The sequence below is a fragment of the Sebastes fasciatus genome, chromosome 6, assembly GCF_043250625.1.
Source record: "Sebastes fasciatus isolate fSebFas1 chromosome 6, fSebFas1.pri, whole genome shotgun sequence".
Taxonomy (NCBI): domain Eukaryota; kingdom Metazoa; phylum Chordata; class Actinopteri; order Perciformes; family Sebastidae; genus Sebastes; species Sebastes fasciatus.
Window position 1 is genome coordinate 25,380,278 of NC_133800.1, and position 12,213 is coordinate 25,392,490.

The window sequence follows — 12,213 nt, forward strand, 5'->3', positions numbered from 1 at the left end:
CACTACAAGATGTTTCTGAAAAGCGAGAAATAGGCATTACAGTAACAGAATATTGATTCATATTTGATAAGCGTTGCCTAGTTTGACCGTTTGATCGGAGTTTGCGATTGATTGACAGCTACCTTCGTTGAATGAACAGCCAATAGGAACACTCTCTCTCTGAAATGACCTGTGATTGGCCAAAGTCTTCCGTCCCGGGCCAGATTTTCTAAAGCCTGAAAACAGAGCCATGAGGAGGTGCAAAATCTAGCTTTCTCTCAGAACACTTGAATTACAATATGCTGAAAGGTTATTATGGAATTTTTGACGAATGATGCCAAAAATATTCTGCCTACTGCAGCTTTAAATATGTAAAGCAACACTTGAGGCTTTGGCAACTTTCCACTTACGCATCAAGTTTGGTCGCTCTATCAACTAAAACTCTATTGACACATCTGGGTCAAGTGAAGTTAAAATGAAAATATCAAAAACATTCACCTGTTGTTCTCATGTCTCCTGGAGTTTTTGGTTGATACTGACTTTATCATAAGTAAGGAAGCTTTAGGTTGTAACCATCGTTGGATCATAAATTGACAAACATTGCAGCAAGTTTAACTTTACAATATTTTATTAGATTATAAAATTACAGGACGGTAAAAAGATATTTAACAAATGTTTTGAATGATATCAGGAAGATATTTAGGTGCAGTTTTAACAAAACAATTCGAAGGCAGCTGTGTACAACAACAGAGGAATTATTAGCGTTTCAAAATAAGAGGCTGGGTCATGGCTCTGTGGATTATATTGGTTTGTAGAGAAGCGTGGTCACATACTTCTTTTTGTATCGGTGCGTTGCACTGAGGACCATCACTCCATCCTAAAAGACAATGACAAGAACAGTATTTGGATACAAATTAGATTTATAGCTGAAGTTCACACTGTTCAAGCAGATTTAAATGGAAAATTGTGTTTTTTGGCAATAAAAAAAGAAGCATTGTGCATAATAATAGAAAGAAGTGAAAAAAAAGTGTGCTTTACCACAGAAAACAAGTGAAAGTCATTAAATATTAAAGGTGCTAAATGCGAGATTGGGAGCATTTCTATTGCTCTCAACATGGCAACGGCTGAGCAAATTTTGCCCCTCCGTGCCGCCTGCATCGGTTAAATAGGTTATAAGTGCATTTGCTCATATGCAGTCAAATGGAGTTGTTGATGGGACAGAGGATTAGGAGACGGCGGAAAAAGAGTGTCCACTGGCCAAGCACCACATACATCTGCTCGCGCTCTTTCACGTCGCGCACGAGCAGATTTGTTTCCCTAGAAGGAAACCACTCGCTTCTCCAATTTGCCGAATCCACCTTTCAAATAGCAATGCGCCCAGTGCAGGCGCACCTGGCTTTTAAAGGGAATGGGAGATGATACTCTGATTGGTTTAATTCCTGCTACGCCCAAAACACACCTACGATTAATTAAGAGATTAAATAAAAAAAACCTTGCCCCTTGTGCCTTACTTTGCGCCCAGATTATGCAGACGCAACCCTGAATGTACTTGCGCCATGCACTTTGAACCAGGAGCTATAGATCGTTTATATAGGGCCTGTTAAGAAGGTTTGCAGTTCACTTGGAGTTCAGGCCCCTTCACTACATTGGACAGCATGTGAACCAGCACGTCAGGAGCCAATCAGCTACGTGGAGTGGTTAAGTGGGATATTGGCTCATTTAGCCTTTGTGGTCTGGTCTGCTAGTTCAATGCAGTGAGTTCAATGCATATGTGTGGGATGAAGGTTGTCTTGCTGGCTGTATAAGAGATTATGTGCATCAGTTAAGATAAACCACATACTGTACACTCATTCAAGTGTAAACCTGCACAGCCATCTAGTAAAGAACAAGAAACCTTTCTCATGTATTCTTACCGATACACCACAGCGATTATAAACTCCACAACCAGTGATATTTATCGAACAGGGCCCATAATGTGTATGTCCCTATACAGTAACCAATGCCATGTATATATGTCCCGACAGTTTGATCAAAATCCATTTGATGTTGTCCAAGATATTTTGTCTGACACAATAATTTCCCCCTGATTTCCTGTCCTGCGAGGGACAACAATAATAATAAAAAAGCACATATGTTACAGGAGGATTTGTTACCTTGATGGAGAGGGCGTACAGGTGATTGAGCATCACATGGTTGGGCTCTGGAAGTAGCGTCGGGTCACACTGATGAGGATTCAGAGAGAGTATGAATGGGACTAAATTGCACGCTGTCGTAACAGGTTTCTATAGAGTGCTGTGTACCGTTGAGACGAGCAGCCGGTACTTACAGAGATACCTGTGTCCTTGTTGAGCAGCACTTGTAGCAGGTGGGGGGGTAAGATAGGAGGATGCTTGATCTTGTCCTCTGGCTTGGTCACATATGCTTCCTGTAGGTAGGGGCCGGGAGGGGAACTGGACAAGTCTGGGAAAGAACAAGCACACAACACTATTTTAAAACAGCCTCACATCAAAAGAATAAGTCACTGATTAATACAATGAATTTGAAAATTAATCAGACATTGTTCAAAAATGTTATAGTTACCTTTTTTATAATTAATATTTATGACATGAATATTCATCAGATATGTGTGTTTATATATATATATATATATGTTCTTGCCTTCTTCTTTATCATCATCATTTAGCAACTTCTTTAAATCTAATTCCTTCACACAATACTAGACAGGTTAATCATCTTCACCTGCCTTTTTATAAAACAAAACATGGCCAGTACTCCCTCAGATATCGTGGTGTACAAATATGGAACACCAAAATACACGTCATCAAGAGCTCGTTATCCTTAGAACATTTTAAAAGGAAATTATCATCACATTTAATTAATGATGTCTAATTATCTTTTCATATGTTTAGATATATTTTCTTTTTTTCTGTACTGTTTTTGTATGTATTTCATTGGTTTAATTGGATTGTTTTCCACTGTTTGGTTAGGTTTTTCCACACATTTTGTGTGCCTCTTGTTGTTGTTTAACTTTTGTTGTATTTTTTAAATTATGTTAGTTTAGATCTTTCTTCCTTTTTCTGTTATTATTTTTTTTTTTCATTGACTGGATTTTGTGCAGTTTTATGTATGTTCAAATAAATAAATAAAAAATAAATAAATAATAACTTAACTTTACTATATGCATTGGCTTTACGACACCGGATTAAGTGTCACACTAGTCATTTGTTCTTATATAGGCCAACATTCTAATATCTAAAGCAGATGAAAACACTTTTAATAATATCTGGCCGGTCTGAAAGCAGTTATTAATGAATAATATGGATGCCAGTACCTGACATGTCTGCAGTTTCCTCAGAGTCGATCCTGAGGGCGTCAAAGACTTCAAAGTCAGTCCTACTCACCTGGATGACATTATTAACTGTGCCAGTTTTAGACGTCGTCACAGCCTGGGAGAGAGTGTAAACAGAAATTTGATACCGACACTTGTTGAGTAAGCATTTGTACCAACATGGAAAAATACAAGTACATTGGTGATGTATTATTTCATGTTATATAAAAAGGTGGGTGACCTCTAAAACTTACTCACCCCATTAGGATCCAAAGTCCACTGACCGTCTACACAGAACTTGTACTGGTGCTCCCCCTCTGGCAGCTCCACAATAGCCGCAAAGTTTTTCTGACTGGTTTTAAAAAGACAATCACGTTGTTACATTTCCATCAGTGCGTACAGATCCAGGAGTCTTGTGAAGCATTGAGTCAAACTACCTTTTGTTGAGCGGGATCTTGGTGGCCCAGTTGTTAAAAGAGCCGGACACAAAGACTTCTTTGGCGGCCCCCGGCCACCTGAACATCGTGGGTCTGGCCTGCGTTGGACTTTTGCTATCACTCTCCAGGTCCTGCTGCCAGGCCAAAAATTCCTGTATTTCCTGTGGAGCCTGGACAGCATGATATCAATTTATTGTATCCATGTTAATAAGAGCGCCTTCAGCCTCAGCCTCTGCTCCACAACACAACACTTCCTGACAGCTGAGAGGGAGCTGAGGACGGAGTCGGCTGGTTTTGTTCGTTTCTATGCTTCTGAAAAACAGCGTGTTTTCTGGCAAACTTTGATTTTCGTTTCTCATAAATGAGAACAGACCTAACATATAAGCTTTTTGGACAATTTCATATTTGGTTTCTGTCCGGAGTTTTAGGTAAGTCAGATCTCAAGATATGTGAATGAAAATGGGTTCAATGGATGCCCACAAGTCTCTCCTTTACAGACATATTATGATAATCACATGCAGTTTCTTGCATGCAATACAAATGTTTTATTTTCGTCTTTACTAAAATTATGTGTTTAAATATTTCCGCATACTGGGGTCCCTAAATAGTCTTGGAATTGCATAAATTGGGTATCACTGTAAAGCTGAGACTCTTGTGGATCCAATGAGCTCAACTGTATTCATGATGTCAAGGTCTTGGTGTCTTAATGTGGTATTTTGGAGGGATTATTGATCATTTTTATCAATTCTCAATAGTAAAAAAAAAAAAAGGTTAAATTTAGCACCAAATCTTTGTGACAAAAGATACCAACCCCAAAAATTGCTGCAACAATTTATGAGACATAACAGAGCATGGGAATGACCATCACAAATTTATATCATCATGTTCTAAGCCTTTATACACTTTCACTATTTACACACAGTGCTGCACCTCAAATTAATCTTCAGGTTCCCAGCTTTCAGAAGATGTACACCACTTTTACGTGACATCTACTGTTGAATATTTATCTGCCCCTGAACCCCACCCTGACCCCTCTAAAAAGAAAAAAGAAGTCGGAACGGTAAGGGGATTAAATATTCAACATATCTCATGAAAATCAACCTAAAAACGTACTTAAAATGATATTAATGATACGCAATTTATAATTAATGTGCAAAAAAACACGCAGAACACAAGTTCAATGTAATGGGACAGTCAAAAATATGGGGTTTGTAAGTTATTATATCTGGTTTGATAAACGTATTCTACCTTTGTGTCTTCTGCGTCTGCGTCATCCGTGCTGTCCATCAGGATGTTGGGACGGGCCTCTTTCCCTCCTTGTTGTCCATCTCTGTATGACCTCTCACCCTGACCCCCACCAGACCGGTCGCTGCTACTGTTCCCCATCCTGCTGGTGGCATCAAACACTGCAAGACACACATCCAGGGAATGAAATTAGCACCTGCCACTTGACAAATAACAGGGTAAATGTTGGCTGTGGCAGGTACAAATATCAGGTCACCTGCCACCATGGCAGACAGGTTTTCCTTATATTGAGATATAATATCAGGTTTGATTTGGCCCGCCAGATGTTAGCAAATTCTTCTTTTTTATTAAAAGACCCAACCGACTTTACCGTCTTTTGGAGGTCGTACCAGGCTCAGGTTTATGGTTAGAAGAGAGTGGCATCATATGAAATTAGAAAACCTAAGGACTCCATTAGTACCATATCATGTCATACTAGCTTGTCAGGAAGGAGGCTAACACTCTAAAGTTGGGCTAAATGTTGGAGGGGAAAAACTGGCATGGCCATTTGTCAAGGTGTCCCTTGACCTCTGATCTCAAGACATGTGAATGAAAATGGGTTCTATGGGTACCCACGAGCCTCCCCTTTACAGACATGCCTACATTATAATAATCCTATGCAGTTTTGGGGAAATCATTCAGTTCTTTGAATGCAGTATACATGTGTTATTTTTGCCTATTCTAAAAATAGTATATTTTAATATTTCTACATACTGGGTTCCTAAACAGTCTTGGAAATGCATAAATAGCATTAAAGGGGCCCAATTGTATGCAGCAGGTCGGTTTTGAGGGGCTAACTATGTAAAACATATTCAATTAAGGGAACTTGGGATCCTAGTACCATTTTACATCTTAATAATACAATACAATACAATACAATACAATACAATAGGTGTTTAATTTTGGCCCGGTTACCCTCCATTGAGCTCCAGTTTTGGGCCTTCAAGGGAAAAGTTTGGGCACCCTTGCTCTACAATTTGTACCACCAGGAGCCCCACAGGGGTCACTGGATGACCAGCAGGGGTCAAACATTAGCATATTTCGCTTGTGATTGTTCCTAGGTTCATTTCATCTCCCATAACCAGCAGAATGCAAATACCCACCTGAATGGTGCCAGATGAGGTGTGATTGGATGCAGTGTTATGAAACGCAGCTCTCTGGTCTCATGTGCATCTGTTTCAGGTCTCTGGCTGTAGAAAGGTCTGCTGCTCGTCTCGCTGCTGTTGTTGTTTCCGTCTCTGAACTGCAGCAGTTTTCCTCTCAGACTGAGAACAGGAGAAGTCCCGCAACAGATGAGCACTTACTTTGTGTTTAAGTTTGCGCTCTTTCTTTCTTTCTTTCCCCCGTTTTTACCTCTAAAGCTCTTCTTCTGATTTTCTGAGCTCAGCTGGGCTTTGTGTGTTTTCGCTCTTTAGTGGAAACCTCGATGTGTGTCAGTGTGAATAAAACACACCTCTTCCGCCTCCTGTCCTCAAGCGCAGTTAAAGTTTAACCCGATTGTCGCCAACTAGTTCAGGGTAAAGACAGCAGATGATTTAGAAGTAAAAAAAACATTATTTCAAAAACAGAAATATGAGTTTTTTTTATCATCAAATAAGACAACTAGTCAATATGATTAAGTTAAATATGTAAGTAATGAATTGGTATTGTGATTAAGTTATATTATAAGTAATGAATTGGTATTCTGGATTGAAAACAAATTTATAGTTTGATAAGGATAATTATATCAGTAATTAATTTATATTTCTGTATGACAGAGATAAAAGGTAATAATTATAGTAGATATGGAGGACAGAACCTGACAAAATCATAAATAAATAAATTAATGAATAAATAAATGATTAAATGTATAAATAAATGTGTCATTAAATGTATTATATATATATATATATTGTATATATATATAAATTATATAAATATATATATATATATATATATACAGTATATTATATATTTAAATGTAATATGTATATATATATAATATTACATTTAAATATATAAATAATATATATATATATAATTAATATAAATATATATATGTTAAATATTTAAAAAAATTACAAATAAATGTAGTCATTAATTAATTGATAAAATGTGACATAAATTGATATGTCTGTTTTAATTTGCTTCTTAATTTATTTATCTTTGTCTTAATTCCCTTATTCCCCTTATTTACTCATCTGTTTAATTTTCCCTTTTATTGTTTTATTTATGTATTAATTTGATTGATTTTTAAATGGATTTACTTATTTTTTGCATTTATGTTGTATTTATTTATTTATTCATTTATTTTTACATTTATTTTTACATTTATTTTCAAATGTGTGTATTTATTTATTTATTTATTTTCCCTTTGCATTTCACCCCTTATTTATTTCCCCAAACTTATTTATTTCTGCATTCTTTTCTTTGTCTTTACACATTTCTTTTTACATTTCTTTATGCATTTCTGCCTCATCATGCAAATGAAAGTGCTGGTAGTCAACGTGTGTCGTCATGGGGTCAGGGTTCATGACTATATGTTAGTTAGCTAAAACGGTGTCTGCTACTGTTTATCAACTCCAGTCTTCATTCCTGGCCCCGTACAGTGGATGGATCGGCCCGCCGCTGCCTCATATGTGTGCAGATCAACCGTCAGATTATTTTCCATGTACATTACTGGATAATATGACATCTTTAGGCCTGATCAAATGCTTACTTTGTGGGTGTATAAAAATACAATATGGAAAAAATCTGAAGGGATTTTAGTCGGGCTGGATTGTGGGAGAGTAAAAGGTGTGCAGAATCATTTTAAAATGCTAAATATTTATATATATTATATATATATATATATTTTAAATATACCCTTTAAATGAAAAAGGTCTGAATATACATTTTAACATTATTTTGGCTCATAGATGTGTGATTTATTTAAATGTGTTCTTGTATTATGGCTTACAGTGAGAGGCCTGTAAAAGCAGACAGCTAGATTTCTGCTGCTCAGCGGGTGAGTGTCCTTGTTGCCATATCGCGCTGATTTGTCCGAGGCGTTCTCACGGCTATCCTGTTTCATGATGTGATTCACATGTCTAAAGCCTGTAACTGTACACACTCATAATCAAAACAGAGAGTCAGCAGTATTTCAGTGTTAGGAAAGGTCACCCTGGTGCTCCTCTCGGGGTTGGATAGTAGAGCTCCAGCACCCAGCACCCCCCAGAAGGTGGCGCCTTAGGCGATTGACTATATGGCTTCTGCCTTAAACCGGCCCTGCCTTATGTCCTACCACTGAATGGGTCAGTAGTTCCTTCAGGTGTTTTCTCGTCATCTCTGTCCTCAGTGAAGGTCAGCAGTTCTCCAAAGTTCTCCCATGCTTCGGTTGTCTGTGGGTTTGAAAGAGAGACTTCCTTCTTCAGCCACAAGTTCTTGAGTTGCCGTGGTGACGTTCTGACACATCACTCCAAGCAGCCTCCTCAGCAAAGAAGGCTTTGAACTCAGATTCTTTATACCAGCCCTCCCTCAAAATGTATGAAAAGTTCATTGGGTAAGAGTTGATGATTTGGCAGGTATAGGGTCCTCCGCTTGACATTTTCACTTTATCCTCACTGCATTTTTTGGGGCTTTCCAGCAGCTTTCCCTGTCGTCTCGTCCAGCTCACTAGCAGCAGGTGGTGATCAGGCGACGAGTCCGCTCCTTCCGTCACATGAGTGTCCAAGATACATGGCTGCAGTCTGACAGTACAACCACAAAAGTTGATTTTTTAGTTGATTCTTTGGGCAAAAGTGTTCTGGTGCCATCCATTTATGATCTGCCTTTTGCTGAGCACAGATCACAGAACTGTTTTCAACAAAAACAGAGGAAAATGTGGATCAGACACTTTTAGTGAAAATGCTTCCAAACCCTCCATCTTGATATCCATCCATTATGTGTAACCGCTTATCCTATTCAGGGTCGCCGGAGCCGATCCCAGCTGACATTGGGCGAAGGCGGGTTACACCCTGGACAGGGCGCCAGACTATCACGGGGCTGACACATAGAGACAGACAACCATTCACACTCACATTCACACCTATGGGCAATTTTAGAGTCCACAATTAACCTGCATGTCTTTGGACTGTGGGAGGAAACCTGAGAACCCGGAGAAAACCCACGCTAACACGGGTAGAACATGCAAACTCCACACAGAAGGAGTGCCGTGCCGGCCTCAATCTTGATATGTTGGTGATTAAACTTGTATTTCCTCTGTAATTAGTTTGTTGGATCACTGCACATGCAGCATGAAGATTATATGCTCTTATTTTTAGCCTTGTAACAGTGTTAATATTACATATCAGAGCACACAATCCCTCAGACTCATTAAAATACAACAGGTGTCAAAGCTGGGTGTGAACTGAGGCCAGTTGGTCCACTACTATTGGGCAGTATTTTACCATATTGTTGCTGTATCATTCTATTCATTGTCTCTGTTATTATATTGCATTGATGCCTTCAGAAATATGGATTGTGTCATTGTTAGAAATATACATTTTGGTCATCTCAAGTTAGGAAATCTGCATTTCTGAACTAGTTTTTATTTAATCTCAGGAAATATGATTATTTAATAGGTAACTTTCAAATTAAACTCCTTTTAAATCATATGTTATTTGCAGTTTTGGTTTGTTTACCAGACTTTTTATTTTGCATTTTTATGCCCACAACTTAAAGCAGAGCAATATTTCAACATGCCAACATTAGATACATTTTCCAGTAATCATTCAGTTACAGTAAACAATAAGATATAATGGAAAAGTAAAACCATAGGTCTTTAGTTACAGAAAAGCCTCATGTGTCCTCAGTGGGAGTACTGGTAGGATGCGTCATTCCTTTCACTTTGCAATTAAAAAAACTGTAAGAAGTTTCATTGCAATATCATTTACACAACAGCTGAAACAAAGATGTATTCAGCAGCACAGTGAGACTCTGCCAGCTCTTGCAAAACCTCCGGAGCCGTTGATCACTGAAGCCAAGCGGAGCTGCTTTGCATCCTGTGGAGCTGATCTCTCCATCACCTCTTCTCCACTTCCACCTCCTCTTCCTCCTCAAGAGGTCACACCACATGCTGGGGGAGGAATAAAAAGAGACTTGAAATCTCTCTATCCTTTCTGTTCATTTTTGGAAGCATATATAAATCTGCTGCATTCATACCGTGGTAAAGTGCACGACGGTGCTCGCAGTGATGATCACAAGGCCAATGACGAAAGAGACAATCCCCAGGTGGAGTGCTTTACGACCCAGCTGCTTGGAGCCGTCGTAGTCCTCTTCGTCGTAGCTCCTTTGGGCCTGTAGGGTGAGTGAAAGGGAAATTCAAGGTTCTTTGGACAGGCATGTATAAGAAACACCTTCAGTGTCAATAAGGCAGTATAGCCGCATGTCTTTCATGGGAATCTGTGCTGAACACAGGGCCGGCACTAGCACTTTTGGTGCCCTATAGGGGAAATTCAGAATTGGAGCCCTCCAAAACCCTAGCCTCGTAAACCGCAACACACATCAGACATCACAATGGTTTTAAGACAAAGTTACGATTTTTATTTTCATAAATAACTGTATTTCTTATAATATAAATAAAGAAAATTGTTTTTGTGTGAGAAAGAGTTACAGGGGTGACAAGAGTCATTCTTTCTTTATTTATTTATTTGTTCATTTGATACCTAAATTAAGCCTGGTTCTCTCCCTGCACCTGCCTTTCTTGTTATCCCTAATTCATATTTGTATGGACGCCAATGTCATTAGCGATGAGAAACAGTGGATCGCTGTGCCTCATCCTGTTACTCACAGCTACAACGATGCAACAGCTGCTGTTGGCACGTCGACTCAACACAACTCTCCCTGTCTCCCCTCAGACAGGCTCAAAGACTTGAGACAGACATAAATGTGTTGCTCCTATCTGACACTTAAACTTGGATAGTCCATAAACTGGAAGTACATTTGATCTGAGCACCCATCAGTAAAAGTATTTGTTAATTACTGTAAATGGACAGAAGTGGAGAGGCTATTTCTGTATCTCATCAGATTAAGTGCAACTAGGAAGTCATTTTTAGTAATACATAATGTGTTTACTGCTTGATCAATAGACAGACAAGCCACATTAATGGCAATTAAGTGTTAATGTACAATACATCCTGACATGTAGTAACCATTAGTGGTAGAAGAAGCACTCAGATCTTTTACTTAAGTAAAAGTAGAAATACAAGTGTAAAAATAATCCATTACAAGTAAAAGTCCTGCATTCAAAATGTCACTTAAGTAAAAGTATTTAAGTATCATGAGCAAAATATACTTAAAGTCTCAAAAGTAAAAGTATTCACTATGCAAAATGGCTCATATCACAGTTTTATATTATAATAGAATATTATATTATTCTGTTTTTGTCACAAATTAATACATTTTAATGTTGTAGTTCACCAATGTGGAGCCAATTTTAGATACTTTGTATACTACTGTGTAGATTAATAGTAAAGTACTGCATCATATATGTTTTTTTTTAATATAAAAAGTAACTATAAGTGTCAAATATTTCCCTCTGAGATGTAGTGGAGTAGAGGTATAAAGTTAATAAAATGGAGATACTCAAGTAAAGTACAAATACCTCAAAATTGTACCTAAGTAATTGAGTAAATTTACTTAGTTACATTCCACTACTGGTAACCATCATCCCATAATGTCCTCCTTGGTGTTTATTCCCACCACTATTACTCTCTTCTCTATAATGACATGACACATATTGATGCCTGCAGATAACTGAGCCTCATAAAAACATCACTAACAGTATGTTATGCTGTAACTATTCATAAATAGGACCCTCGGCGTTGCATTACTCACCAGCACAGAGAAAACCAGCGCCACAATGTTGATGGGCCATGCAGGACAGAAACAGGTGAACATGGTGAGGCAGAGATAGTTCCTCAGAGGGGGGATCTCCTGAGCCTCCCCGGATTTCAGGTGGTCAGCGCTCCCGTCCAGCGAGGACTTGGTGTTCATGACTGGCTGCTGTCCCCCCCAAGACAGTAAAAAGCAGAGAGGCGAGGCACAGGGCTGAGACACTGGGAGGGTGGAGGTGGAGGAGGCAACTGGGAGGGAAGGCAGTGGAGCAGTGATGATGGAAGAGGGAATGAGAGGCTGCTGAAGAGTGAATGCTGCTGTTACTTAGAAACAGTGTCAGGAAAAGGGGGG

General features: G+C 38.7%; 2 protein-coding genes across 2 annotated transcripts; both read right to left on the reverse strand.

The window, feature by feature from the left end:
• Positions 1-589: 589 nt before the first annotated feature.
• Positions 590-6,483, reverse strand: prkab1b (protein kinase, AMP-activated, beta 1 non-catalytic subunit, b). Its single transcript, XM_074638740.1, has 8 exons — positions 6,132-6,483; positions 4,993-5,150; positions 3,745-3,914; positions 3,566-3,659; positions 3,311-3,425; positions 2,306-2,439; positions 2,133-2,201; positions 590-856 (listed from the first exon to the last, which is right to left on the reverse strand). Exons 2-8 carry the CDS (start codon positions 5,128-5,130, stop codon positions 779-781), a joined length of 798 nt encoding a protein of 265 aa, XP_074494841.1. The 5' UTR covers positions 5,131-5,150; positions 6,132-6,483; the 3' UTR covers positions 590-778.
• Positions 6,484-9,966: 3,483 nt separating this feature from the next.
• LOC141770207 (transmembrane protein 233-like) lies at positions 9,967-12,125 on the reverse strand. The gene is made up of 3 exons (XM_074639847.1): positions 11,863-12,125; positions 10,189-10,323; positions 9,967-10,102 (listed from the first exon to the last, which is right to left on the reverse strand). The coding sequence occupies exons 1-3, from the start codon at positions 12,019-12,021 to the stop codon at positions 10,091-10,093; spliced, it is 306 nt and encodes a 101-aa protein (XP_074495948.1). The 5' UTR covers positions 12,022-12,125; the 3' UTR covers positions 9,967-10,090.
• Between the last annotated feature and the right edge of the window lie 88 nt (positions 12,126-12,213).

Bases quoted from the DNA above. Each gene is read 5' to 3' on its own strand.
- prkab1b (XM_074638740.1), bottom strand. From the start codon at position 5,130: ATGGGGAACAGTAGCAGCGACCGGTCTGGTGGGGGTCAGGGTGAGAGG. The intron at 3,915-4,992 runs GTAGAATACGTT...CATGCTGTCCAG, and splicing joins CAGACGCAGAAGACACAAAG to GCTCCACAGGAAATACAGGA. The intron at 857-2,132 runs GTAACAAATCCT...ATTGTCTTTTAG, and splicing joins TGTACGCCCTCTCCATCAAG to GATGGAGTGATGGTCCTCAG.
- LOC141770207 (XM_074639847.1), bottom strand. From the start codon at position 12,021: ATGAACACCAAGTCCTCGCTGGACGGGAGCGCTGACCACCTGAAATCC. The intron at 10,324-11,862 runs GTGAGTAATGCA...CTCACCCTACAG, and splicing joins CGCTGGTTTTCTCTGTGCTG to GCCCAAAGGAGCTACGACGA.